Genomic DNA, 27,025 nt, shown 5'->3' on the forward strand with positions numbered 1-27,025 from the left:
TCACAGTCCAAGAAGAAGCGCTATTCCAGTGCTGTCCTCCCGAACCAGCATTCATTCATTCATCCATCCATTCATTCATTCATTTAAGCTCTTAAGATGTTTATTGATCAGTGTGACTTTAAGCAGACTTTATAACTTCATCAGTATCATCTCTGTCAGAACCTTCTATCTACAAAGTGGTAACTGTGTAATTTTGGACCATTTTATTTGTCTGTTCATTATAAATTGTTGACATAATTCAAACAATAATTGTAGTTATGCAAAAAGGTTAAAACAACAAAAGTGGAGATGATATACAAGGTTCATTGTTCTTGAAGTTACTCATGCTTTTGCCAGTAACAGGTGTGGTTGGTATTTCAACATATCGTAACTCATTCAACCCGCATGCTGGGACAGGGTGAAATGTTATACAGCAGTCCTTTTGGAATGCAGTGTAACTCTATTGATTCTCAAAGTTACCCAGAAGCAACTAATATTGGTGCATCAATTAACACACAACATAATTTCTGGTTAAAACCTTTAGTTAAAATAAAACTTAAAACAATTAAATTACATCTTGAGTGCCAATTTATTTTGAATACATTTATAAGTGTCATAAATATAGATCAACATTAGGCACAAAGAGAAAAATCTCATTTAACAGGCTCTTTAACAGAATAAAGAGAAATAGAGTATTTTTTTAATTTAGGCAATACTGGAAATTACATCCTTCAGTGTTGTCCGCAGTGCATTCCATACATGCACACTACAAGGAAATCATTTTCTCTTATCAGTTTTTTGAAGAGCAGGTTTGGGTGGTTGAACATATTTAAACGTGTTGCCAGGAAATCTGTTTCAGTGTGATCTTACCTGAAGAATATGGAGTATGGTCTTCTGTCTGAGGTTAGTGATCTGCAGTTTGTTTAATTGTATTATGATGATGAAAACAGCGTAGATACTGGTACTAATCTACAGTAAGATTTGTGTTATTTTCTATTGTAGATTTGAATATTTTACTTGTTATCTGAAGTATTGATGTCAGTGTGACAATGGAGGGTTCAGTTCAAATGCCTGTGCTGTCTCTGAAGATAGTGGCAATCGTATTAATGATAAGTATGTTCTATAAATGCCTTTTTCCACAATTGGCTCAGTTAACTGGAAATCTTTCTCCAATTCGCTAAATGTTTGTTTCTTTTCTCTTTAACACTTCACAGGTGGTCTGACAAAAGCACAAACAGGTAATGACACTGTTTAATTTATTCTTTTTTCATGTCACTTGGCTTTGTTCTGTCTGTCATGCTGAAGTTTTTTATTTTTTTTTTTGAAGAATGGTCTAATATCTTGCCACACACAGTTCAGAACTTGCATAACTCAATTCTAAGAACTGAAGTTGTTCACAAGGAAAAGTGTAGACCTGGACCATACAAGGCAGTTGAGTCCACAGGCTACTGAAATTGCACAGAAACTAATTTTGAAGGCAGGCGTCCCTGGGCCAGATTCATAAAACGCACTGCCAGATTTACAGTGATGTTAAGAGCAAATAGTGTGGTGGTAACACGTTTGTTCATTCACAAATGAGGATTAGCGGTGCGTTTTACCACTTGTGTCATGTGAGGCATGGTTACATTTTTACTTCATTTAAATAGGCCTGTAGTGATTTATAACACAGTGCAGAAAATAAAGAAAAAATTATCTGAATCTCTGACGGTAATTTTCCTGGTAAAAAGCCGATGTGCATTAAATGATATTTTCTACAACAGTTCCATGCGTTCGCACATTAACCAATGTTTAAAATACATGATTTGATCTGTTTGGATGGAGTAACATGACAGACTTTCTCACTGCTGTTGTCGGATGTTGTACTTTTTTAACAGCCTCTTCTTCTTGAATCAAATTCCATGTTTCGAAATCCCCTCTCTTGCATGTAAAAAATAGGTTCAGCTTAGAATCCAAATAAGTGCCAAATAATTTGATAAGTAAAATTACACGATTGAATGGATATTATTGTTTTAAGAAATTGATTTTTGCAGTTTTAATGTTTAAAATTATTTTTCTATTTACAATGGATTTTTTTTATTCAGTTTCAACATGGGAAAATTAAATGTTCACTAGATGATGTAAAATTAAAAGCATCTTATTTTATTTGCCAGCACTTCTTCCCTGAAATTTGTAGCTCTGTTTCTTAGAATTTTGCTTTTTCTTTCTTTGTTTTCATTTTTTTCATTTTGTTCATTTTGGCAGCCAACTTCAACTGGCTTCACTTGGAGGGTCTTTAATATGTATGTATGTATGTTTGATTGGCTCCTGCCTAAAACACCAGAGGAAATACTGCAGCATTAAAGGCGCTAATCACCACCACTGTCACTTTATAAATGGCTCTTATTTAGCAGCGCAGTTACTGCTGAGTTTTAAAAATGTGACCCATTGCCTTTAAACTCCCTGTGATGCAGATGCAACTTGCCTCTGGAGATTTTTCAGGGGTGTGGACAAATATAGGGTTACTCCTATACAAGACATACTTACAACAGTGGTGGGCAGCCAAGCTTTAGCTATTAGCCAGACACCATTTACATATATGGCAATTTGCAGACACTGTTATGCTTTGTTTACAACTTGCTTTAAACTAGTGCATTTTGGGCTTAAAAAGACATAATATTAGTTATATTAGTATAATTAGTATTAGTTTAAATGCTCATCACTGAGTAGGGCTGCAACAAATGACTAATTTGATAGTCAAATAATCTATCCATTGCTGAATTGAATAATCGATTGGTTAATAATGAATAATTAATATTATTCATAGTTAATAATTAATCGATTAATCAGATTATGAATCACTAAATTGCCAAATAACTCTTATGTATTTAAAAAAAAATTGCTCCACCATCCATGTTCCAAAATGTAATGCATATTCTTATTTTATTGCTTGTCTTTCGATATTCACAGCAGTTCGCAGTGCAGGACTGATATAAGCTTTTGTAAAAGGTGAAATATTAAAGCAGCAGCTTTAATGCAGAAAGTACAACGAAAATATGCTCTGGAAACGAACAGGCTCTGATGTTGAATTCTCTTGTGAATTAGCGCGGTTCAGTTGTTTGAAGCGGGCCTGAATTCTAGTAGTGTCGCATGTCAAAACCAAACTAAAAAAAGTTCAACAGTCCGCAGGTCTGCAAGCGCCTCCCAGCTGAAACAGAGTTTCTGATTGGCTCTGCCGCTCAGTTTAACTCTGTGTTTGTGCCGGTCGTGTGCATGTCCTGAACTCAGAAAATAATGGGACGTTACCACAGTACTCTGAAAAGTGATGGGTCAAATGCCCACTCGCCACCATGGTTCTGGCAGCCCTGCTATGAACAGTTACAATTCCAACAATTTTGTGTAAACATTTAATTTCAACGGGAACACTTTGTCCAGTTGCCTTATAAGTTCACATAGAACTACCTCCTGAATGCGAGTGGTTCCAAACATTAGCCGAGAACTCAAAGCAAACAGAAAACTGTTTGCAAGCATTCTACTGTTTGCTGAATTTAAATCCCTGAAGACCAGAGAAGAGTCAGCTGCAGTAGTCAAACCTATATCCCACTGATATAGAGCTTTCACCAGCCATTCTGAGCTCTGTGAGATAAGTACAAATCTTCACCCAGTCGCACACAGAGAAAAGTACCACTGTTGTCAGGCATCAGAAAGAGTCTGAAACACTGCACTATCCTGCATTTCAGCAGACAGCAGATGGTGAACACAACTCCTTTGCCCTCGTCCTGCTTGTGATGCCATCGAGTCCTGGGATTCAGCGAAATTAAGTCCATTCCTTGGCAAGTCCCAACACCTCATGGTACTTAGTCCACAGCGCCCACCTCTCTCCTACAGGCACCACAACAGCTATGCCTTTGGATTCACCAGCCATTGGTTCTCTCCTCACTGCACCTCCAGCTGCTCCCACTCATGAAGCAGCTGTCGACCAGATCTTCCAAGGACTTGTGGTCTCACCCCAAGTTCCTTCTGCTGTTGCACCTGAGACAGTTCTGGATCCTGGTTCTGTTAGTCTGTCTATTTTTCACCCTCTGCCTCCACCATACATCCTTTCTTTGTGACCTCTGATAATCTGGACAATGTATCAGTATTCTGGTACTCACAACCTGGTCACTACCCGGTCCTTATTGACGTCCTTAGGCACTGAACTGACTGTCAAAATGGCAACATTGCTGAGGCTGAAGCTTCAGGTGATTGTCCTTCAACTTGTGATTGTCATCCCTTCAGCCTTTTTGTCATCCCAGATGTCACCCCTTCAGAAGGCTTCTAAATGGCTGGGGACGGCATTTAACACGTCACACCTTTACGTCCACTACATTCTCTCCTCACCAATGCAGAACCAGCTGTTTTGGAGCCTGTAAATTGCTATGGCTATGCTGGTCCACCTTTGCCAGGGTACAACTTTAGCCACCACTCTCCCCACACTTTACACAATCTAGAAGCACACTTTCTCCACTTTAACACTTAGGTAAGGTAGTTTTAAGAATCTGGCCCAATGTCTTTAAACTCCCTGCAATGCAGATACAACCCCCTTCCAGAGGAAACCCAAGAAAGACAAATATGAATGGTTACAGGTCCACAAGCCTTACTCACAAAAGTGGTGGGCAACCAAGCTTTAGCTATTAGCCAGACACCATTTCCACATATGGCAATTTTCAGACGCTCTTATGTTTTGTTTTGTATGTGGGAAAACCTAACTTTGAACTACCGTATTTTTGGCCTTTTATTGAAAAAATAAAACTATTATTATTTTTATTAGTACGATTTGTATTAGTTCACACGCTCATCGATTTCTGCGATTAAAGACAGAAAGGGATGGTGCTGTTTGAATGACCACTTCACTCTATTTCTGAGCGCCAGTACAGGAAGCAGTGTTGATGCTTGTCTTGCACCCTGCAAGTCTTTGTGTACTGTGTACTGGAGCTTCAGTGCATAGTGATACAACTCCTAGGCTGGAATTCCTGTTTATCTCAGCCTTCAAACACCAGCAGACTGTAAAGGCTTGGTCCATGTCACTTCTTATAGCTTGGGCAAAGTAGATTTAAGGAGAGTTAGATAATGTTCTCCCTTCTGGAAGAGGCCTTCCCAGCAGTGCTGAACCACATTCATGCCTAAAACCATATGTTGAGAGTAGATACCGATCCTCTACTATCACTACACCTTTACTGGGTGTGTTTACACCCCTCACTTCAAAGTCCAGCAAAACTTAGCCCACCTTAGGAAGCGACAGTCCATTTGCAGTTTTAAGTATTTTTATTAGTACGATTTGTATTAGTTCACATGCTTATCAATTTCTGCAATTCAAGACAAGTATGACAAGGTATTCTCTCTGCCTGCTGCACCTCCTTCTCCTTTAAATACTCCTGCAAGAGACTCTGACTAAGTAAAGTAACTTGGGATAAGCTTACCTTTCACCTCCACTTCCGGACATTTATACACTGTCGCTGACCTGATGAGTGCATCGATTCCTACTGTTTCTGAGACAGCAGCAGCTGACACCACAGTGAAATCCTTGCCTGCAGCCTCACACTTAGGGCAGTTCCATTACATATAATCTGCTTCTACGCATTGCAAACAGAATTCAGAATTCCCTATTCATCCCAGTGTGGTATCTGTTCCGTCTTTCTTTCTTCTTGAGGTCTTTAAAGGTGGACTTTATAAAACAAGCAGAAAATCAAATAGAATTGACTCCAGGGCTGAATTGAAAGTAGTTTGAGATGTAAGCATGTAATTCTCACCGGTGTTCAACACTCACTGAAATTACCGCAGAACCCACTTTAACCCTAGAAAGCATAATCCAAAAAAACCTGCACAAATGCATAAAGGGGGTCAAATTGACCCATATCCGAATCAGTGATTTTGTTTAAAGGAAAATAATTCTGTTTTTATCTTAATATTCTGCTGAAGAATTTCATGATTCATACATGTTTTGGTGTTTGTTGATTTGATCACTTTGCATGTACATATACAATAAAGACAGATGAAATTCAATACTGTTTACATGCATTAGAACTTTTCTTCCACTGACTCAGCAAAGAGGCATTAGTATAAATGAAATTTGATCATAAAGTAATGAATTATTAATTGTGTCAGTCCATAAATAATTCTCAGTACGTTTTAACAGTATGACATTAAAAGCAGCCCTCAAAATGTGCTAGCTAGCTTCCTAATGTTCCTAACTAACTCACTAAAATTTGCTAGCTAATTAAACATGAGTTCTAGGAGTTTGCTAGCTAACTGATTTAGAATATATGAATATCTATATTTTTTAAATTCTATCATTTGTTTATTTCTATCTGATTTATTTATATCTTATAATTGTCAGGAGTTCAAAAATACAGTATTTGTAAACAATTTACATTACAATATCACATGAATAAGAAGTCAGTGGCTCACAAGCAAGCCTGTATTTTTGTGGAATACATGGACTGTCAAGGAACTAAATATTTTTACACAAAAATATATATATAAAGATCTGGCGATCCAAGGTTAATATGCCTTTTCCTCAGTAAAGCATTTAAAGTCATGCATTTCTTTTGTGATTTTGTCTTTTAACAGCTGCACTTACTACTACTGCAAACCCTGGTTATGACCCGTGCAGTAACTATACAGTCCTCAACCAGCCCTGGAGAGCTACTAATGCATCATGGTATTATGTCTGTGATCAAGACTTTGAGTGGAACGGCTGGTATCGTCTTCTCTATTATGGGATGAACATACGCATGCCAGAGCGCTGTAGTAGTGGATGTTCCACTAATATTGCTCTATGGATAAACGGCTCACATCCCCAGATACAGGATGGAATAGTCACCCGTCAGATCTGTGGTAATTTTGGAGGAATTTGCTGCTATAGTTACTACAATACCTTCATTCGAGTCAAAGCGTGCCCAGGGAACTTTTATGTCTATGAATTCATCAAGACTGGGTATTGTTATTCAGCCTACTGTGCAGGTATCATTTCAGACATTTCTCTTTGAATTTTGGCCATTTTAGCATAATTCTTGAAATTATTGTAATGGAAAAAAATACTTTTTGCAGATATCTCCACACTAACTCCAGCCAACTTCTCAACAACCGGAGTCATCCCCACAGAAACCAATATAAGTATGTAGTTGTGATGATTTTTTTTTTGTTTAAATAAATAAAACCATTAAACTTTATGAGCAAAAAATACAAAAAATGTAGCTCTTAAAATTAATGCCTCTAATTTCTGTGAACAGTATCATTATTATTAAAATTTCTTAATCATGGTATACCTGTTTTAAAACATTGCATATGTGTGCATAGTTGTTATGTGATCAGTTGTAAGTTATATACAATAAAAGGGAGATATCAAGGTAATCCACCAAATATAAATTGGTTAATGGTTTATGCTGCCTTTAAGGTGAAAAGATTGTGACAACATCTTATGAATTATGGCCCAAATCTCTCACTCTCACTGTTTGTAGCAGATTATATTAACAACAGTTATTGTTAAGGTTGCCACAATATCTATCTTGTGTTCTAATTCACAGCAACAGACTCCAGCTTTGACCCATGCTATAACTATACTGCCCTGGACAACTACTGGAGAAATACACATATAAACTACAGAGGACATGATGACACCCTTGTAGAATGGAAGGGCTGGTATCGACTGTATCTTCAAGGACAAAGTGCTCAAATGTCTGAGTGGTGTGTGACTTATACAACATGTGGTGGTTTTACTCCACTGCTGCTCGGAGGTTCACATCCACAGATTGGTGATGGAATTGTCACTCGTGATGTAATTGGATCTCGCTGGTACTCCACAGGCAATTACTACACGTCCAACCCCATTCAAGTCAAGGCTTGCCCAGGAAATTATTACGTCTATAAACTTGTTAAACCAGATATATTAATCCCTTTTCCTTCATACTGTGCAGGTACAGCAGAACTCCTCTTCACTACCTTAACTGTATCATTTGTTCATTCTAAGATAATCAAATTATTCTCCTAGACTAAATAGTGCAGTTTGGATTAAAGCCCTTTAATATAGTATTTTTGGTTTGTATGACGTCGTTTATTTCTTTACTAATAGGTGAGATAGATAAATCCTTAAAACAAAATTGTTTTCATTGCGTAAAGTCTATCATTGACAACTGAAAAAGTCTAATAATTTATGTTTCAATTACAGTTTCTTTTAGTAACTCCAGTGTAGACCCCTGCTACAGCTATACTGCCCTGAATGACACTTGGAGAAGCAGCACTGACTCCACCACAACTTCACAATGTGATGCAAATGTGAACTGGGTGGGCTGGTATCGGCTTTTCTATCAGGGACAAAGTGCCAAGATGCCAGAATCATGTGTCAGTCCAAACATGTGTGGCACTTACAGCCCTCTTTGGCTCAATGGCTCTCACCCACATGTAGAAGACGGAGTGGTGGTTCGGCAAATCTGTGGAAGCAGTGGCAATGATTGCTGCTTTTATAAATCCTTACCGATTCAAGTGAAAGCTTGCCCAGGAAATTACTATGTGTACGAGTTTGTCAAACCAAATTTCTGCAATGCAGCCTATTGCACAGGTAATGTACTGATATACTTACTTGAAAATAAATGATTTTGTGCATAAGATAAATACTTGATCTGTAAATACGAATGGGATACTGTGCTTTAGCTAGTTTATGTAAATTATCTGTTTTGTATTTTGTGCAGCCAGATTGAATGTGCAATCACCCAATTACCTGCATACTTTAAAACAAATATCATGAGTGAACTTTCCCAATTCTTTCACATAGTTTACAATAAAATAATTATTTAGTTATTAGTTCTTTTGCCATACAAAGTAACCTTTGGCCACACCTGTAAGAAGATTATTTATTTAAATAACTACTCTATTATCTTCTTTAAACATATATTCTTTTCATTTCAGATACTAGCAACATAACTGTCACCAGCGTACCTACAACTACCCCACAGAGTAAGAACTACTTTTTGTCTTTGTTCACTAAAAATGCAAAATGTAGTTAAAACACTTCAAAGCAAATCCTTTGATTCTATTTTTGTGCAGTATAATAAAGCACAGTGCAGTGTAGCAAAGACCAGCTTAGTGGTATTATGCAGATATATTGATTTGTTTGGACTTTTTTTTTTTTTACTTCATTTTTGTTTGGTTGCTTTTATAAGTCAGTGGAGTGTCACATCAAGGGGTGTAGTGTTTAAAATTGGATTCTCCCTTTTAGCTTTGTCCCTCTACAACTCCAGCTCCACTGTGGAACCTAGCAGTCATTGAGGCTAGTTTAACTCATACATTCACTTACTGACCACTTTATTAGGAGAAAAAGTTTCACCTAGGTAGAACCCCTTCTTGGTGGTATGCATTCTGATGACTGTTGTGTGACTTATATTTGTATCCATGTTCAACTGATGCTATTAACAACGAAGAGCAAATTAAATAGTAGAAATAGACACATCAGATGCAGGCATGAAAAGCTTTGGTCATGGACCATCAGGACCTATTTCAACTATTTTAATGTCACAAACTACAACAACAGGATAGCATAAACCAAATTTCCAATTAAAGAAATGTAAATAAGTGTTACATAAATGACAAACCAAAGTAGTGTAACATTTTACAGTGTAAACATTTTGAAAAAAAAATGGCTGTCAAAATCGAAATAGCAGAGACTAAATAATATCAAATAAGTACCAATTACAGGTATCCGTCTCAGCTTTCTGGTTCATGGGCTGTCTGATTTACAGGCCACAGCTAGCGAGGCTCCAGCACTGTGCTTATAGTGGAAAGTAGTACTGGGTCACAAGTGCTGCCTTCTTTCCTCTTCACTCTCCCTACTTCAATGGCAAATGGCATTCTTTTCAATGCTTTTGTTTGCTTGAAGAGCAGCACCTCTGCGTCAGGCAGCAAACACTTCAGCAGTTTCAAGTCAATGCCAAGAAAGAATTTGGCCCACAGCACTGGCCCTTTGAAACAGCAGGAGGGAATGAAAACGTACTGAAACTTAGAGGAAAAAGTTGCTTTACCAAAAAAATGAGTAATCCTGAAAAGTTAGAAGGGGAGGGCATGGTGGTGGGAGAGTAGCTATTTAACATTAGGAGGAGGAGTGGATAAGTTTGTAGGTGTGGAAGAAAGGGAAGAAATGGATGGGAGTATAACTGTGAAATTAGTAAAGAAAGGATAGATCTGGGCGTAGCTGTACAGAGGTGGTCTGTCAGCGTTGTTTATCACAATGACTCATCACAAATTTTGTATATTTCACCAAAAATGCATGCAAAAAAAAATAATAATAATGTATATATTGTATTGGACATTGTTGACATTTCTATGAAATTGCACTTGTGGTCCAGTTTAACCCCTACTTAGCGGTTCAGGGACAAAACAGGGATAAGACCAATTGGAATTGACTCAAAGACTTGACCGAAAATAGTAGTAAAGTTGAAATAGTTTAACTTAATGAAAGAAATTAAAAATCTGATTATGCATAAATGTTTTAATATATCAGTCATGTTTATCTGACCACTTGTCATGTGTGGTAAATACCGGTTAAAAATCAATACTATTTAAATGCGTTAGAACTTTTCCTCAACTGAATCAGCTATGAAGCACCAGAATAAATGACCTATTTATTTATTTATTATTCATTCATTCATTCATTCAGTCATTTATTGTCTATGTCTATTAATCAATTTCTCAATAAAATTCCTAACAGTAATATGGTAGAGGCAACACTCAGAGTTTGCTAACTAGTTGAGTATTAGCTCTAGTAGTTTACTAGCTAGCTGGTTTAGAATATCTAAATATCTGTATGGTTTCAAAATCTCTCATTTATTAGGTTAAAAAAACAGCTACAGCAAGTTGGTAGTTGAGTGGCTATGACAAATGATGATAAATATTAGAAGAACATATTGTAATAAATATTTTGGCCTCTGTTACAAAGTCTAGTAGTCATATAAAAATATGAATAAGAATAAATATGAATAAGAACAATAAGAATGTTCTGGTAGCCCTTTACAGATCAGTAATTAGTGAGCAATAACATGGTAATATTTTGGTTAGAAGTTGTACTTACCAAAGATGTGCACAGTAAATTGAGTTGTTACAAATCAACAAGTTTGTAATTTAATGGGGATTTGTTTATAAAATGATAAAATAATGGAAACAAGTTGAAATAACCTAAAACTTACATATTGTTTTTCAGTTATTAATAAATAATAAATTAAGATAGGTGATGATGAACACTGGTAACACTTTCCTTTACAGATCAGTAATATGGTGATATTACTTACCTAAAATAACATTATAATTTTCTAGTTGTTACAAAATAATACGTTAGTAATTATAGTAGCAACAAGTTGGTAATAAAATGGTAAAGTAATAGTAACAAGTTTTACAAACTTAAAAGTTGCATGCTAATTGTCTAGTTGATAATAAAAAGCAATTGTAACAGTTACACATTGGTAATCAAATTGTACAATAATGGTAAGAAGTTGCACTAACCTAAAAATCACATGCCAATGATACAGTTTTTAAAAAATAATAAGTTAGTAATTGTGTGTGGTGATAACTAGTTGTTAGTAAAATTGAAAAACAATGGTAACAAACTCTATACAGGAATAAAATGTAAATTTTCCATTTGACACAAAATAGTTTAATTAGTAAGTGAGTAATACTAAACATGTAATGAGGTGGCTTGCCAGAGGTGGGATTTGGACCGAGGCCGTCTGGGTGGTGTTTCAGAGGCCAACAAGGTGAGCCACCGTAGGGCTACCACTGCACTATAGAGGCCGCATCATGTGGTGCGGGAAGGGTTCGCCTTAAAAGGGAACGCCCGAAAATGGGTGGAAAACAAAAGGCATTACCCACCTACTAAGGCTTAGACGGGAACAGAACAAAGGACACCAGGGGAAAGACTGGCTGTCTCAAACACTGAGGAAATGATAACTGAAAAACCACTTTCCCAACAGAAGAGAATGCCCGAAGGAGAACGAAAAGGAGAAAGGGACAAACTTGTCCCTTCTCTAGTTTTTTTCTTTTTTTTAAAGGAAGAAAGACACAACTCGAGAAAGGGGATAGGCTCAAGAAGTGACAGAGAGAAAGAAGCTCGAGAGAAACACTCCAGAGCTTCTACTCGAGATTACCGGCCGGTCTGTTTGCCAGAACTCTGAAACAAAGACTCAGCAAAGTGTGTCTTCTTCCCAGCCCTTGTAAAGCCCCCTGAGCAGGTGTGGCTCGTTTGGCTGGATTGGGTCATTGACCCCCATTTTTAAAGGGATGAGGTGTCTTTCAGCACAATGAAAAAACAGTCCTTGGTTTCACTGGAAAATCATACATCAAAAAAAAAATTCTGGAGTCCCATGAGGTTCAGTTTTAGGGTCTTTGCTTTTCTCTGTGTACATGTTTCCTGTAGGTGGTGTCATTACAAAACATGATGTAAATTTTCATAGCTATGCTGATGACATGCAGTTACACATTTCCATTCTTTCTGAAAGTCAAGCCACTGTTGACAGGCTGACAACGTGGGTGATATGTTGATGAAGCAGATATTATGCTGTTAGAGCCAGACATCTCATCCCTTTACATCTTAAAAAAAGACACAAAGCTACCACAACTGACTAATTGTTTAATGTCACTCATGTTTACTGTTATGTACAACAGTACATAATGAAACCATTTTGTATCAACTGGAAAATTTTATTACCAACTGTTTTTTTCTGCAATTATTAATTCATTGTTTATAAACAACTAATGAGCATGTGATGTTTAGGTACAACTTTATTGTTTGTTATTTTAATCATTATTAATTATCTTACCATTTAATTACCAAGTTGTCCCTGCTGCAATTTCTAACAAACTTATTATTCAGTGACAGCTAGATAAATAGCATGTCATTTTTAGATTAGAAAAACCTGTTACCATAATATTACCATATCATTACCCTTTATTACCATCTGTAAAGCAAAGTGCTACCAATATCACTCACTGACAAAATGAATCAAAAAATTCCATGATGAGTCAAAATTCCATAGGAAATTTAAAGGGGTCATTTTTCACTCCTTTTACAAAGACTGTGATGGTGATACAAAAACAGTATTTTTCCAGAACATTTGCTATAAAAAGAAACGTGGAAATGGAATTCATGACGCTCTCAAACAAGACTTAGGAATGCATGGATGATGAAGAAAGTTAAATGTTTTACTGATAAAATTTTAAAAAACATCACACTCTATATTATACCCTTTATGCATTTGAGGGGTAATTTTTTTCTACTAAACAATTTAATCCTGTTTTTTTGTCTGTGTGTGTTTGTGTGTCTTTAACAGCTGCACTCACTCACTATTATGACCCGTGCAATACCTATACAGTCCTGGATCAGCCCTGGAGAGCTACAAATGAATCAGCAGATAATGTCTGTGATCAAGACTTTGAGTGGAACAGCTGGTATCGTCTTCTCTATCATGGGATGAACATTCGCATGCCAGAGCGCTGTAGTTGGGGGTGTACCACCGCTGCTGCTCTGTGGCTAAATGGCTCTCATCCCCAGATACAGGATGGAATAGTCACCCGTCAGATCTGTGGTAATGCTGGAGGAAGCTGCTGCTATAGTTACTACAGTACAACCTCCATTCGAGTCAAAGCGTGCCCAGGAAACTTTTATGTCTATGAATTCATCAAGCCTGTCTCATGTAATTTGGCTTACTGTGCAGGTATGATTTAAGACATTTTGTGTTTAAAACAATGACATTATAGCATAATGCTTGAAATTCTTGTAATATTAAAAAAATGTTCTTGCAGATATCACCACATTAACTTCAGCCAACTTCTCAACAAGTGGAGTCATCCAAGAAACCAATATAAGTATGTAGCCATGATGATCTTTTTCTAAAGCTTCTATATATATATATATATATATATATATATATATATATATAATTCTTCAAAAGAAAGCTCCATTTTCTATGGCAATATCAATTGTTTATTTTAAACATTACATAACTGCACCTACTTGCGACACACTTGCAATTGTCCACATACTCACCCACATACCTTTTGTCCCTCTATAGCAGGGGTCTTTAATTTAAATTCAGTAAGGTCCAGTTTCCTCAAGCAAAGGTCCGAAACATCATAATGTCTAACTTGCTTCAGTGCCATGATTCAGTGCCATATACTGTTTACTGAAGTAGCCTAGTAGTTATATCAAGATCTTATGCAGTCAACAACTGAATGTCAAATCAAATAAAGCACAATTCAGTAATATTTGAACAACATTTATCGTCAGTTTTCTGTTTTTAGATCACGCCATGTAAAATAACTTTCCTCTGACTCACTTTCTCCTCCGACTGCTGTTTCTCACCTCGTCCCTCCCCTGTGTGTGCGTCACTCATTCGAATCGCAGTGCTCATTGTAATGCACAGATCTGATTGGCTGAGTAACGTCTCTTGTGATGTTTACAACGCATGCGATTGGTCTGTGAGTTTCCCAGGCCACTAAACGGGTACCGTACTGACTAGAAATTTTACGACAATTAAAATAGGACCACCCTGTTGAAATGAAAGAATTATCCGTTGTTTATCGGTTATAGGTCCAGGTCCGCATAGGACAGTGTCTGGGTCCGGACTCGGACCGCGGTAAGCCTATTAGTGACCTCTGCTCTAGAGAACTTAAAGTTATTTCCACTTGGGAGCAGACAAAGAGTGTGGAAATCATTTTAGGAATTATGGCCTAAATTTACAACAAAAACACTTTTTTAGCCCCTGTTGCTACAAATTATATTTACAGCAGTTCCGGTTCTTTACAAGACTCTTTACAACTTTCTTTGGTTCTGTTTTACAGCAACAGACTCCAGCTTTGACCCATGCTATAACTATACTGCTTTGGACAACTACTGGAGAAATACACGTATCAACTACAGAGGACACGATGACACCATTGTAGAATGGAAGGGCTGGTATCGACTGTATCTTCAAGGACAAAGTGCTCAAATGCCTGAGTGGTGTGGGTATTACACTACATGTGGTGGTTTTACTCCGCTGGTGCTCAGAGGTTCACATCCTCAGGTTGGTGATGGAATTGTCACTCGTGAAGTAACTGGATCTCGCTGGCTCATCATATGCAATTACCACAAATCCAACTCTATTCAAGTCAAGGCTTGCCCAGGAAATTATTATGTCTATAAACTTGTTAAACCAGATGTATCAATCCCTGTTCCTTCGTACTGTGCAGGTACAGTAAGAGTCTTTAATACCTTATTCTGTATATAAACTAAATAACACTGTTTGAAGTAAATCTTTCTATTATGAAACACTTTGGGTTTTGATGTGTATATAACATGATCTGTTTCTTTCAAAAAGAAAGGGCTAACCAGATATCAATACATGTTCAATACTAAATTCAGTTTTAATTATGCTGGTAAATAATGTCACTGAAAATTTAATAAAAACCTTATTTAAATTACAGTTTCTTTCAGCAACTCCAGTGTAGACCCCTGCTACAGCTATACTGCCCTGAATGATACATGGAGAAGCAGCACTGGCTCAACCACAACCTCACAATGTGATGCAAATGTGAACTGGGTGGGCTGGTATCGGCTTTTCTATCAGGGACAAAGTGCCAAGATGCCAGAATCATGTGTCAGTCCAAACAGCTGTGGCACCAACACCCCACTGTGGCTCAATGGCTCTCATCCACGCCTAGAAGATGGAGTGGTAGTCCGGCAAATCTGCGGAAGCAATTTCGGAGACTGCTGCTATTTCAAGTCTTTTCCAATTCAAGTGAAAGCTTGCCCAGGAAATTACTATGTGTACGAGTTTGTCAAACCAAACTTCTGCTCTGCAGCGTATTGCACAGGTAATGTACTGATACAAATGCTTGAAAATCTTATCGTACATATAATCAGATCTTGGTTTGCAAATATTAATGGGATACTCTGGCTGTTTCTCGCAAAATGTCTGTTTTCTTATTTGTGCACACAGACTGAGTGCCATGTGTAAACATCAAATGATTTGCATGCTTTGAATATATCATGAGTACACCCTTCCCAGCTTTTTCACAGTTTAATATAAAATATTTATTTAGCTATCAGTTCTCCTACACTGCAAAGTAGTCCTGCACTACACTTGTGAGAAGTTCAATCATAAAACAGATTCCTCCATGACTTTCTTCTAACTTTTTAATTTTTCAATTTCAGATACTAGGAGCATAACTGTTACCAGCACACCAACAACTACTCCACAGAGTAAGACCTACTTTTTGTATTTGTCGAACTTTTGTTTAAAGTGTCTGCTGGATGTAGCCATTAGAAGATTCATAAATTGTGGCCATAAAGAGATGCATATGTTCAGAGAGCTGTGGCATTGGTATTAGGGGACCAATGTGAATCAAGAAAACATTCCCCCACACCATTACACCACCACCATTAGCTTTAACTATTTTTTTTATGGGGTGATGCTGTTTATGCCAAATTCCAACCCTACCATCTGCATATCTCAGCATTAATCAAGATTCATCAGACCATGTGAAGTTTTTCAGTCCTTAACTGTCCAGTTTGGGTGAGCCTGTGCCCAGTGGGCCTCAGACCACTGTCACCAATAAGGTGAAGATCTCAAGGGATCAGCAGTTTCTGAAAAAGCACCATGTCTTGCACCATGCGTTATTTAAAGTCACATAGCCTTTGTTCACACTACAAGGCAAGTCAGATTTATTTCTAATATCTGACCTCTCAAACTGACTGTTCAGGTTATAATGACAGTCGATTAGTATCATCACACTGTAGTTACATTTACTCGCATTGCCAGAGTAACTACTATTAACGTCAAGAACTACTAGTTATTTACTAAGTAGGTAATAGTGAACTATTGATTATGGTTGTTAACTATTAACTAAATAGTTCATACTAATACTAATCTATTATTATTTACACAGTTATCCTCAGAGAAAGCAGGAGGCACCACCCCACATGGTACTGCCTGGTGTCCTTCATGTGTTTGTTTTGATCAGAAACCTTAAAAGGCTAATGCACATCTTCATATAGGGCAGTATGAACCAATTTGCACATCAGCCTACAAATGGGAGCACTGCTAAAACTCTACAGTATTCGGTAGACCGGTCTGCTTATCTCTCATCTTTAGACTAGAAAACACCAGTTTTATCTGCAGGAGCATGTGTGGCATTGTTGTTTCTTCTGAATAGTTAACTTTTAAAGTCCTCTTGAGGGCAAGGTGAGTTCTCACAGATATATATGGCTGTGTATGTGTCCTGCCTACAAATTCATTTGGATTTAAATGTTACCAAGAGATTATGTAATTACTATCTGTTAGATAATGAGTAAGGTGTTGCTGTCCTTCATTATGAGTTATAGATCTTCAGGAACAACAGTATAAAGTGAAACACATGGTAACTCATTACTAATGAACATGGCAATACTGTGTTCTTTATTAGGGGTTAATGATGATCATGGACATTATTATAAAGTGAAACACATGGTAACTTATTATTAATGAACTAGGAGTTAATGATGATCAGGAACAGTATTATAAAGTTAAACACATGACAACTCATTACTAATAAACTAGGAGTTAATGATGATCAGGAACAGTATAAAGTGAAATGGAGCGCAAACTGTTAAGTGCGAGTTAGCACAACAGGTACGATGTTCTTCTACGATGTTCATTTTACCATGTTTTTTTTAGAATAATAAGCATGTTAGTGCTTTATTAGACCTAAAGCTGCTGCTTAGGTTAATTTAGGTAATGTGAGCTAAGCTAATGGGCAGCAAAACTTTGTGCCTCAGATATGAAACAGAACGATGTGACTGTTCACAAATAAAATGACTCAATAAACAACTTATTTACTCTTACTTTTTTCAAAATGTCTTTTAATATTTTTGTACTACTGTAAGTCATTTCTTTAGGGATTTTTATTTCAATGTGTTTCACTTTATAATACTGTTCCTGATCATCATTAACTCATAATGAAGAACATAGCAACACTTTGTTCATTAGTAATGAGTTTCACATTGTTTACCTGGTCAACCTTTTTTGCTAACAGATTGCTAACAAGGTATAGGCTGCAATATTTAGAGATTGGCTTCAACTTAAAAACTTTGAAAGGAGCAGTCACAAAAACTACAACATACGATTTGTTTACATTTTGGTACTGATGCGCCTCCCTGGTTTCAGCTGCAGAAAAAAACATACTTGTATTCTGTATTCCTGTATCCCAAGTAATATTTCAACACTGAAATATTCAGATGACATAGCAAAACAGATTTTCACATATTTTCACTCCAGAGGACTATGAGTGTGTCCTGCAGGCAGAGTTAAACTTGTCGTCCACCAATTTTTTAATTTTTTTTTTTTGGAACACAAAAGATTCACCCACCAGCATCTCAAACACTGCCTGAAAAATAAAATGCTAAGGTTTGAGGTGTGCAAATTAGTCTTCTTTTGTTCTAACTTTTCCAAATTAGTTAGCTAATTTCTTCAGCAGAAGAGTTTTATTCTAAGTTAACTCATTGCAGAAAGTGGATTTCATTGTTTAACAACCAAAAATAGTCAGTGGCAGCCCGATCCTCTCCCTCAGCTGGCGGCTGCTACTGTCTTTGCTCTTCTGTGTCAGTTGAAGTTTTGTCAGTCGAACACTTTTATCATCCAGATAATGTTATTCTGGAATCCTGTCTGGAGTAGTAGTAACTATGGTAGCTAGTTTGTTTGTTACTTGTGTGTTTGTCTCTCTTTGACAGTTGATTATGTCACCAAGGGTCAAAGTTTGTCCCAAGAAGAGACTGTTTCCAAATTCATGGAGTGTAGTGATTCTCTTTGTCACATGTATTCTCATGGTGATAAGGACAGATCTCCAGCTCAGCTTGGAGGCTAAGGCTAAGCTAAGGCTAAACAAGCTGCTGATCGTTGTCCTGTGGAGAGTGACCAAAATGTCACTGCTGCCCTGCTTGCAGCCGCTTCTGAGGTTTCTGATGAGCTCCCAGTAACACCCTTTCCCTTACCCTTTCCGAGACATGAGTGTCTACATTTTAATCACTAAAAATTTGTATCAAGAGAACAGCCAAAAAAAACATGACATGTCTCAGGAATTTTTCACAATGCTTTCCGGTGACTATTTCATGTTTCACAAACATTTTCAGGCAGAATTTTGTCGGGTTGCAGTCATGTTCAGGCAGAATTTTGTCGGGTTGGGGTCAGTTTCAGGCAGAATTTTGTCGGGTTGCAGTCAGTTTCAGGCAGAATTTTGTCCAGTTGCAGTCTTGTTCAGGCAGAATTTTGTCAGGTTGCAGTCAGTTTCAGGCAGAATTTTGTCAAACTACCAGGTTCAGATTCAAAAAGTGTTCTCAAACTATATTTAGGTTAGAATCAATTTTCAAATCTGATTATAGCTATCATGTCCGTACCATTAGAAATAAATCTCTATCAATCCATTTTAGGACTTTTTACCACCCCCCTCATTATTTCTGCTGCAGTATTTATGCTTAATTTTTGTAGTTCAAAGCACTGACATTTAAATAAAATGTAACAGTAGTTGTTCATTATAAATCCAAAAAATCTGAGTAATTTGAGTGAATTACTGAATGAATTGAATTTCTTTCTAGATCCTTCTAGGATATTCTTTCCTGTTCTACCTGGTGCTACTCAACATTCTGTTACTATTGATGGAAGTTTTACACTGATCCAGCTTGACCATCCGTTCTTCTACTTTGGAAAACCACATTCACAATTATATGTAAGTAGAAAAACAGCACACAGTGCTTTAAAACATGTTCCATAATGCCTTTCAGGATTATTTGCATCATAAATTATTATAAGCAATACAAACTGAGAGAGAAGGGCAGGGTAGGACCCAAGTTAGATTTTGGCATTTCATATCCACAGCATAACTTGTTAAGTCTAAGGGCTGTCTAAGGAGTAGGGGGTATACTAAGCAGAGAAACATTTTTGAGTCTTACAGAATACCGTAGCTTTGCAGCCTTAGGTCTATTTTTCTAGTCTGTACTTGGATGCATTGAAAGAGATTTTTCTCCCAATCCCTCTAGGCTGCATTTTGGGCTTGACACCAGAGGGCTGATTGAACCAACAGGGCATATGCCTTGGTTGTTGGTTGTAACTTTATGGGTTTAACTTTGAAACCGTTGCACCAACTGCTTGTATCAGATTTAAATTTTATCTGTTCACACAGTAGATCTTTTCTGAGTTTATCTATTCTTCCTTGCTGTTACATATTTGTTTTTTGAAGCCATGACCACACCAAGCTGCCTGAGCTCATTTTGTACAGACAAGTCAGAAACACTACGAAACCAATAGCAGATTTTTTACAGTAGTGCTACAGATACAGAAATTAGAAAAGTTCCTGTTGACCACCAAAGACCACTTTAGGTTTCAAAACACGTGCTGTCAGTATTGTTACAGTTTTCTACAAAAAAAGTTTTGTAAAATAGTTTTCAGAGCTTGTTGCCAGGGTTTGAAAACTGGAATTCCTGCACTGCACAAGGAGTATCAGAGTGTGGGAGTGTTTGCAGTAGACAGTGGGCAGATGGCTTAACACAGCAGTTGAGACACACAGAGCTGGGCCAATGGAACAAGTGGATGGAGCTGATAATGCAAATACAGCTGGTAGAAACTAATGCTAATGCTAAAGCTGCTGCTCAGAGGCCACAGCACAAAGCCAGTGCAGAATATCAGTCCCAGTTATTTCATTTGCAAAACAAAGTTGGCCTCAGTGGGTTTCCTAAAGACTGTGATCATAAGGCAGGATGAACCAGAAATCTCCGCTGGCCAGATTGCCCCAGCAGAGCCACAAAGCCCCAGTCACTGGCAACAGTAGAGACCCTTGTTTCTGGGGATGATTCTGTTAGGGGTGTGAAAAAACTAAAAACTCATAGTGCAATGTGAGCTGAGCATCAAAGTCTTCGAACCGAATAAAAATCTTCATACATGACTGGTTGAATACCCAATAGTCAAGCCGATCATCGTTCATGTTGGTGAGAATGACACAAGGAAGCAGGAGTCTGAAGTACTGAAAAGGGGCTTTAATGACTTCTTCTTCAGCAAGCTCAATGTCTAGTCATTTTTCAGTGGTCCTTTGTGTGCATGGAGAAGCAACGTGTTTTAAAGGCTACTTGGATTAAACACATGGCAACATAACAACTACAGGCCAAATGCTGTTAAGCTGTTGTTAAAGTTGAAAATATAAGTGAAACTGCATACCAACAAGAAGGGTGTCAGATCTGACAGAGAACCATTGTCCAGTGCAACTTACCTGTCCCTGTTGGTGGAGACACATCTGCACTAACAGCCAAGGAGTCTCATCACACCAGAGCCATAGGATTCTTCCTCCACTGACAACGTCCTGACAGACCTGCATTTATTGGAAGACAGCCATGATGATGTTCAACTGTATTTGCTGCTGGAGAATCAAAACCACATTATCCTCCATCTCCACCTCCCTCTGTTACCCTATCTGAACCTCCCACCAATCATGGAGAAGCTGGTTTCAGCTGTGATGAGGCTTTCACTTTCCCTGTCATCCAGCCCTCAGATTCAGCAAAAAAACAGCCCAGCTTCTCCTCCACCCTCCTCTACCCACAGGCTGTCAGGCTTCTGAACAAGCTGTGAAGCTGTGGGTCCTTCCCCAACTACCACTTCACTCAGTCACTTTGTCAGCATTATTACTATATCATATCACTGCTATGGACAATAACACTTTAACACCAAGTCACTTTAAATAACAATAACACTGAGTCACTTAGTCACTTTAATATGTATATTGTCTCTATATTTTATGTAGATTTTGTGTAGATTTAATATATTTCAGTTGGTTTTTCTTGTATTTTTATTTTTACTTATTTATTTTCTGTAGAGTGATTAGCTGAGCCTCACCACAAGCATTTCAATGCACAAATGTTCTGACATGTTGTGCAAATGACAAATAAACTTGAAACTGAAACTGAACTAATTTATGATTTGATCACAGTCCATGGGCTTGATTTTATGCTTTTAACAGAAACTTATTTAAATGAATGTAGTGCTGAATTCGATTTAATCGAATTGGCTCCACCAAACTTTAAAGTTATAGATGTCTCATGTGCCAGCAAGAAAGGTGGAGGTATAGCTGTTCTGATTGATGATTGTTTCCCATGCAAGCAGTTGTCATTTGGTGACTTAACATCTTTTGAGCATCTCTGTGTAAATCTGAGAGGGGCACCAAAATATTACTAGTAATTGTCTACAGGCCTCCAATGTGCAATGCTAATTTCATTGACGAATTTACAGATGTTACCGTTTTTTCCACTGATTTTGCTCAGTTTGTTATTGCTGATTGATTGCGGATTGACATACATACTAACAATCCCAAGGACAATAATGCCAAGGAACTCTGTGCCATATTGGACTCGTTTGCACTCTCTCAGCATGTGACCAGGAGCACACACTGTCATGGCCACACTCTGGATGTGGTTATCTCAAAGGGTCTCAACATTTCAGCCACTCTTAGAGGTGATGCTTTGTCAGATCATTACTGTGTTGTCTTTGAAATGTGGGCCTCACTAGACATAAAGACCAGACATGTTTGAATTATGAAAAGGTTTATAAATGACAGCACAGCTACTCTTTTCAGAAGCAGCATGCTCTGCACCATTCAAACTATCTGATTCTGTTAATGCTTTGCTGGATAGCTTCAACTCAAAAATTGTTAGTGTTACGGGTGAGATTGCCCTGCTTAAAGTTAAAACCATGTCATGCCAACAGAAAGCACCATGGAGGGATGCCACTGAAGTTCAAATCCAAAAGAGAGAATGTAGGAAGGCAAAGCTAGACAATAATATTAACAATAGCAAAATACTTTCATCTGATGGTAGTCTTGACACATTACCAACCAACGTTTTGAAGAATGCTTTTTCACTCGCTATCAGATAGTCAACACCTCATTAATGTTGGGCATTTTGCCTAACTTGTTCAAAACTTTAGTTGTGAAGCCTATATTAAAAAGGAAAATCTAGAAGCAATTAGGTAATTACAGACCTTTTTCAAATCTACCTTTCACTGGAAAATTCTTGAATAGCTGTCTAGAAAAAAATGAGCCAGCCTGTTATTAAGGTTATTAATGTCATTTGTGTAAATACAGACTCTGGAAAAATATCTGCTCTACTACTGGGACGATCTCAGTGCTGCCATTGATACCACTGACCGAAAATTCTTGTACACTTGGTTGGACTCTTAGGAACGGTCCTAAAATGGTTCCGATCATAGCTGTAAGGAAGAAACTACTTTGGTGAAATAGAAACGCTTCTCAGTGAGTGTCAATAACCTGTGGTGTGCCTCAGGGCTCGATTCTTGGGTCACTCTTATTTAAGTCGTGCATGCTTCTTCTTGGCCAAATCCAACAAGACTATAGGATTTCCTACTACAGCTATGCAGATGATACTTGGCGCTTTCAACAAACAACTGTAGTTCCCTTGACTCACTTTTTAAGTTCCTAATTGAGCACCTTTCACCTCAGTTTAAAACACTGTTAGCTCTACTGCACTTCTATCCTGTAATGGCACCGTATTATCCTAATTAAATTTTTTTTCAATTTCAATTTTAATTTAATGTTTAATTTCTTTTTTTATCTTTTATCTGTTGTTTTAATCATATTTTTCTAATCTGCTACATCTTTTCTAATTTGAATTTGAATTATCTCTGTATTTTCTCTTTTGTAAAGCACTTTAAATGACCGCAGTAAAATGTGCTATAAAAAAACTTGCCTTGCCTTGCCTTTCTAAAAGACGGCCTTAAAAAGGTCTTAGCTCTGACCAATAGCATATAAGATCATCTTAGTTAAGACTTGCTGGTGAAACAGCCCCAGAATGGTAGGTTTGTGTATATTTGCTCCATAATGATCAATTGTTTTACTAGCTTGTTCGGCATCATGTCAGCCTTCTTGAAGAGGAACGTAAACCAGATTAGAGATTCCAAGTGGAGAGCATGTTGTCAGTACCACTGCCACACCAACCATTTTCACCTAGTAGCTTTCCTGACTAACACTGCAAAGTTTATTTCTTGAGAAGGTGAGACTGTTTGAATTGGCAGAGAAGGTACTTACAACAAGAACCAACACACTGTGGCCTTCATCCCTGGAGTCTTCATTTAAACAGCAGATCAACAATTTCTTAACTACACGGTTTCACACATTGATTTGACACATTGTTTAGTATAACTTCAGAAATATTTTTCATTTGTTTTTCAGCTCAGTATGGATGGTTTCCTGTCTTTTGAGCCCCTCAGCCCTGATGGCTATGACCCGTCTCTGAACAAAGACATCATCGCTCCACTGTGGACTGACATTGACACTTACACCAGAGGAAACATCTCCTATGAGCAAGCCACCAGCGGTCTTCTTATAAAACTAGCTACAGAAGAAATTACTCTGATGTTCCCTGGTATTAAGTTCTCTGCTTCTTGGGTCTTGGTTGGCACTTGGGAGAAGGTGGAATTTGAGCCTGATGTGGGGGTAGGTGTTTCTCCTTATAATTCAGTCACTGCCAAGCAAGACATTCCTTAACACTTTTCTCCTCTTGAAGGAGGTGACTTTCCAAGTAGTCTTGGTCTCTGACAGTGAAAACCGCTCTTATGTCCTGATGAACTATGGGAACATTCCTACTACTCTACAAAGCTGGATGGTGAGGGGAGCATGTTCATGAAAGCTTTTTTATTTTGTAATGCTCTATTCCAAGATAATACAGTCACAAACATAGAATTCACTGTTGTTTTTAATTGTTCTTTATAGGCTGGTTATAAGACAGAGAACAACACCCATAATTTCACCATTCAGGCACCCAGTACCTCTTACCTACTTACAACTACTAATGTTGGAATACCTGGTCGCTGGGCTTTCCGTGTTGACGGTGCAGTTTCAGGTGAATTTATTGTTTTTGGGCAGCTTTGCAGCAGTATATAACAGTATATAACAGTATATAAGTCAAATATATAAATCAAATTTCAAGCACAAAGATATAGTTTGAAAAATAGCGCAACGCTCTGTTTGCATACCTCTTCAGACAAGGGCGCAGAAGTAATAGAAAAAAGGTGTTTAAGCAATTTGATAAAATTACCATAATTATTGTAAATTTCTTTCTTCTGTCCTTTAATAACTTTCTTCCAGCTCCATCTACGTTGTTCTTTCCCATGCTGCCTGGTGCTGTTCAACATGCTTTTACTTCTAATGGAAATTATACGCTTATCCAGCTCCAGCTCGCCCTTCCTTTCCTGTATTTTGGAAAACAACATTCACAAATATATGTAAGTAGAGTGACAAACAAAATGTTTAAAGATTTATTATAAATGTTTAAAGATAAATATTATTATTTAATAATCTGATTATTTGATGTTTAATTCTCTTAATCCGTATGACAACTGACCCTTTCTTTTCACAATACTAAGAAACGTGGAACAGGACAGAAGTTGATTTTTTTCAGACGGGTTTTGGTCAGGGGATATTGAGGCATGGCCATTGCAGAAGAGAACCATAAGCACCACAATTAATGCATCAGATTTTTGTCCTGGTGTCTCCAACTACTTTAAATGCCTGTAGTGTCACATGAAAAAGTTTGGGTGTCCAGGGTCAAATTACATGGATTATGACATTTTAAAGAACAATTATATATTATATGTGAATGTACATGTCTGTTTGTCTGCCCTGTGATAGACTGGTGACCTGTCCAGGGTGTTTCCTGCCCTCCGCCCAATAACCACTGGGATGGGCTCCAGCTCCCTCCATGACCCATAAGGACAAACGGCTTAGCCTTGATCTAGACCAAAACAGAAAATGATACAGTATTAATTACATTTGATCAGTTTCACTCATAGTTTAGACTAACACATTTGACACTGAAACAAAAGATCATATGGGTAAAAATTACATCTGATTGGGCAGATTTTATCATTTACACTTAGGGACAATAACTGCGATCTATCACACTTTCTTAACCACATTGTACTCTGGTCTAAGTGTGCTTGTGGGTTTCATTTGCATCTTGTTTTGTGCGAGTCTTGTGATTTTCTAAAGCATTATGGCCACGAGAGGCTTTGCTTTATCATGGTTTTCCAGTGTCTCGAAGTGGAGTATAATCACACTAACAAAACGACCTTCAGTGGCTTACTGATTTTATAAACCGTCAAAAATGTGGCACAGTAATCCATAATACAATCAATTAGTGCAGTCATATTTATGCATATGAAGTAGTTTACAATGACTTCGAAAGAGCTTGAGGGTTGTTTTAAAACTGCATCTGTCCATTCTATATTAAAGGCTCCTAAAAAGATAACAAAACAAAATCTTTCTTTTGTGCACATCATAGAACATCTGTAGGAAGAAAACAGTGGTTCAATCTGTGTTTGGTCTGTTTAAATGTATTTGGTCCATATGGCATTGATATATCTCATGAACCTCACTACAGATCATTTGTATAAGTTTGTATAGATGTGCACATCTCATTTGTCTAGATTGCAATTTGACTAAAGACCTCAGTGAAACATTCAAACAGCAAATGACTGAGATTTCAAATGTGTTTTGATTTACTTATTTATTCTGTTTTCTAATGATTGATTTCTCAGCTAAATGTTGACTGTTTACTGACCAGTACTGCACCTCAGAAAGATGAGTGGTAACATTTTCTGAGTTACTGAATGAGTCTTCAGGGTAACTTTATTACTCAGAATTCTGTTGTGATTCTTTCTTTTTCAGCTCAGTATGGATGGTTTCCTGTCTTTTGAGCCCCTCTACCCTAATGGCTATGATCTAAACCTGAACAAAGACATCATCGCTCCACTGTGGACTGACATTTACTCTTACACCAGAGGAAACATCTCTTATGAGCAAGCCACAAATGGGTCTTTGATTGAACTAGCCACAAATGAAATGAACAGGATGTTCCCTGGGTTGAACTTCTCTGCTTCCTGGGTCTTGGTTGGCACTTGGGAGAAGATGGAATCAGAACCTAATGTAGGAGTAATAGTCTGTCCTTAGAATTCAGTCACTGACTCCAAGCAGGACAAATTTT

The 27,025-nt window shown here is 37.5% G+C and overlaps 1 protein-coding gene across 1 annotated transcript in view; it reads left to right on the forward strand.

Moving 5' to 3' along the window:
* The first annotated feature begins 831 nt into the window (after positions 1-831).
* LOC118809651 overlaps positions 832-27,025 on the forward strand; it is a 34,353-nt gene continuing 8,159 nt past the window's right edge. Inside the window, exons 1-19 of the mRNA XM_036573141.1 lie at positions 832-882; positions 982-1,092; positions 1,194-1,217; positions 6,565-6,957; positions 7,045-7,110; positions 7,521-7,910; positions 8,162-8,551; positions 8,899-8,946; positions 13,305-13,688; positions 13,777-13,839; positions 14,815-15,204; positions 15,439-15,828; positions 16,169-16,216; positions 19,583-19,713; positions 24,214-24,477; positions 24,548-24,646; positions 24,754-24,883; positions 25,129-25,265; positions 26,710-26,967. Coding sequence (XP_036429034.1) covers positions 1,029-1,092; positions 1,194-1,217; positions 6,565-6,957; positions 7,045-7,110; positions 7,521-7,910; positions 8,162-8,551; positions 8,899-8,946; positions 13,305-13,688; positions 13,777-13,839; positions 14,815-15,204; positions 15,439-15,828; positions 16,169-16,216; positions 19,583-19,713; positions 24,214-24,477; positions 24,548-24,646; positions 24,754-24,883; positions 25,129-25,265; positions 26,710-26,967 — 3,669 coding nt within the window. The 5' untranslated portion in view covers positions 832-882; positions 982-1,028. The remainder of the gene's footprint in view (positions 883-981; positions 1,093-1,193; positions 1,218-6,564; positions 6,958-7,044; positions 7,111-7,520; positions 7,911-8,161; positions 8,552-8,898; positions 8,947-13,304; positions 13,689-13,776; positions 13,840-14,814; positions 15,205-15,438; positions 15,829-16,168; positions 16,217-19,582; positions 19,714-24,213; positions 24,478-24,547; positions 24,647-24,753; positions 24,884-25,128; positions 25,266-26,709; positions 26,968-27,025) is intronic.

This window comes from Colossoma macropomum, unplaced genomic scaffold (genome assembly GCF_904425465.1).
Source record: "Colossoma macropomum unplaced genomic scaffold, Colossoma_macropomum, whole genome shotgun sequence".
NCBI classification, from domain to species: domain Eukaryota; kingdom Metazoa; phylum Chordata; class Actinopteri; order Characiformes; family Serrasalmidae; genus Colossoma; species Colossoma macropomum.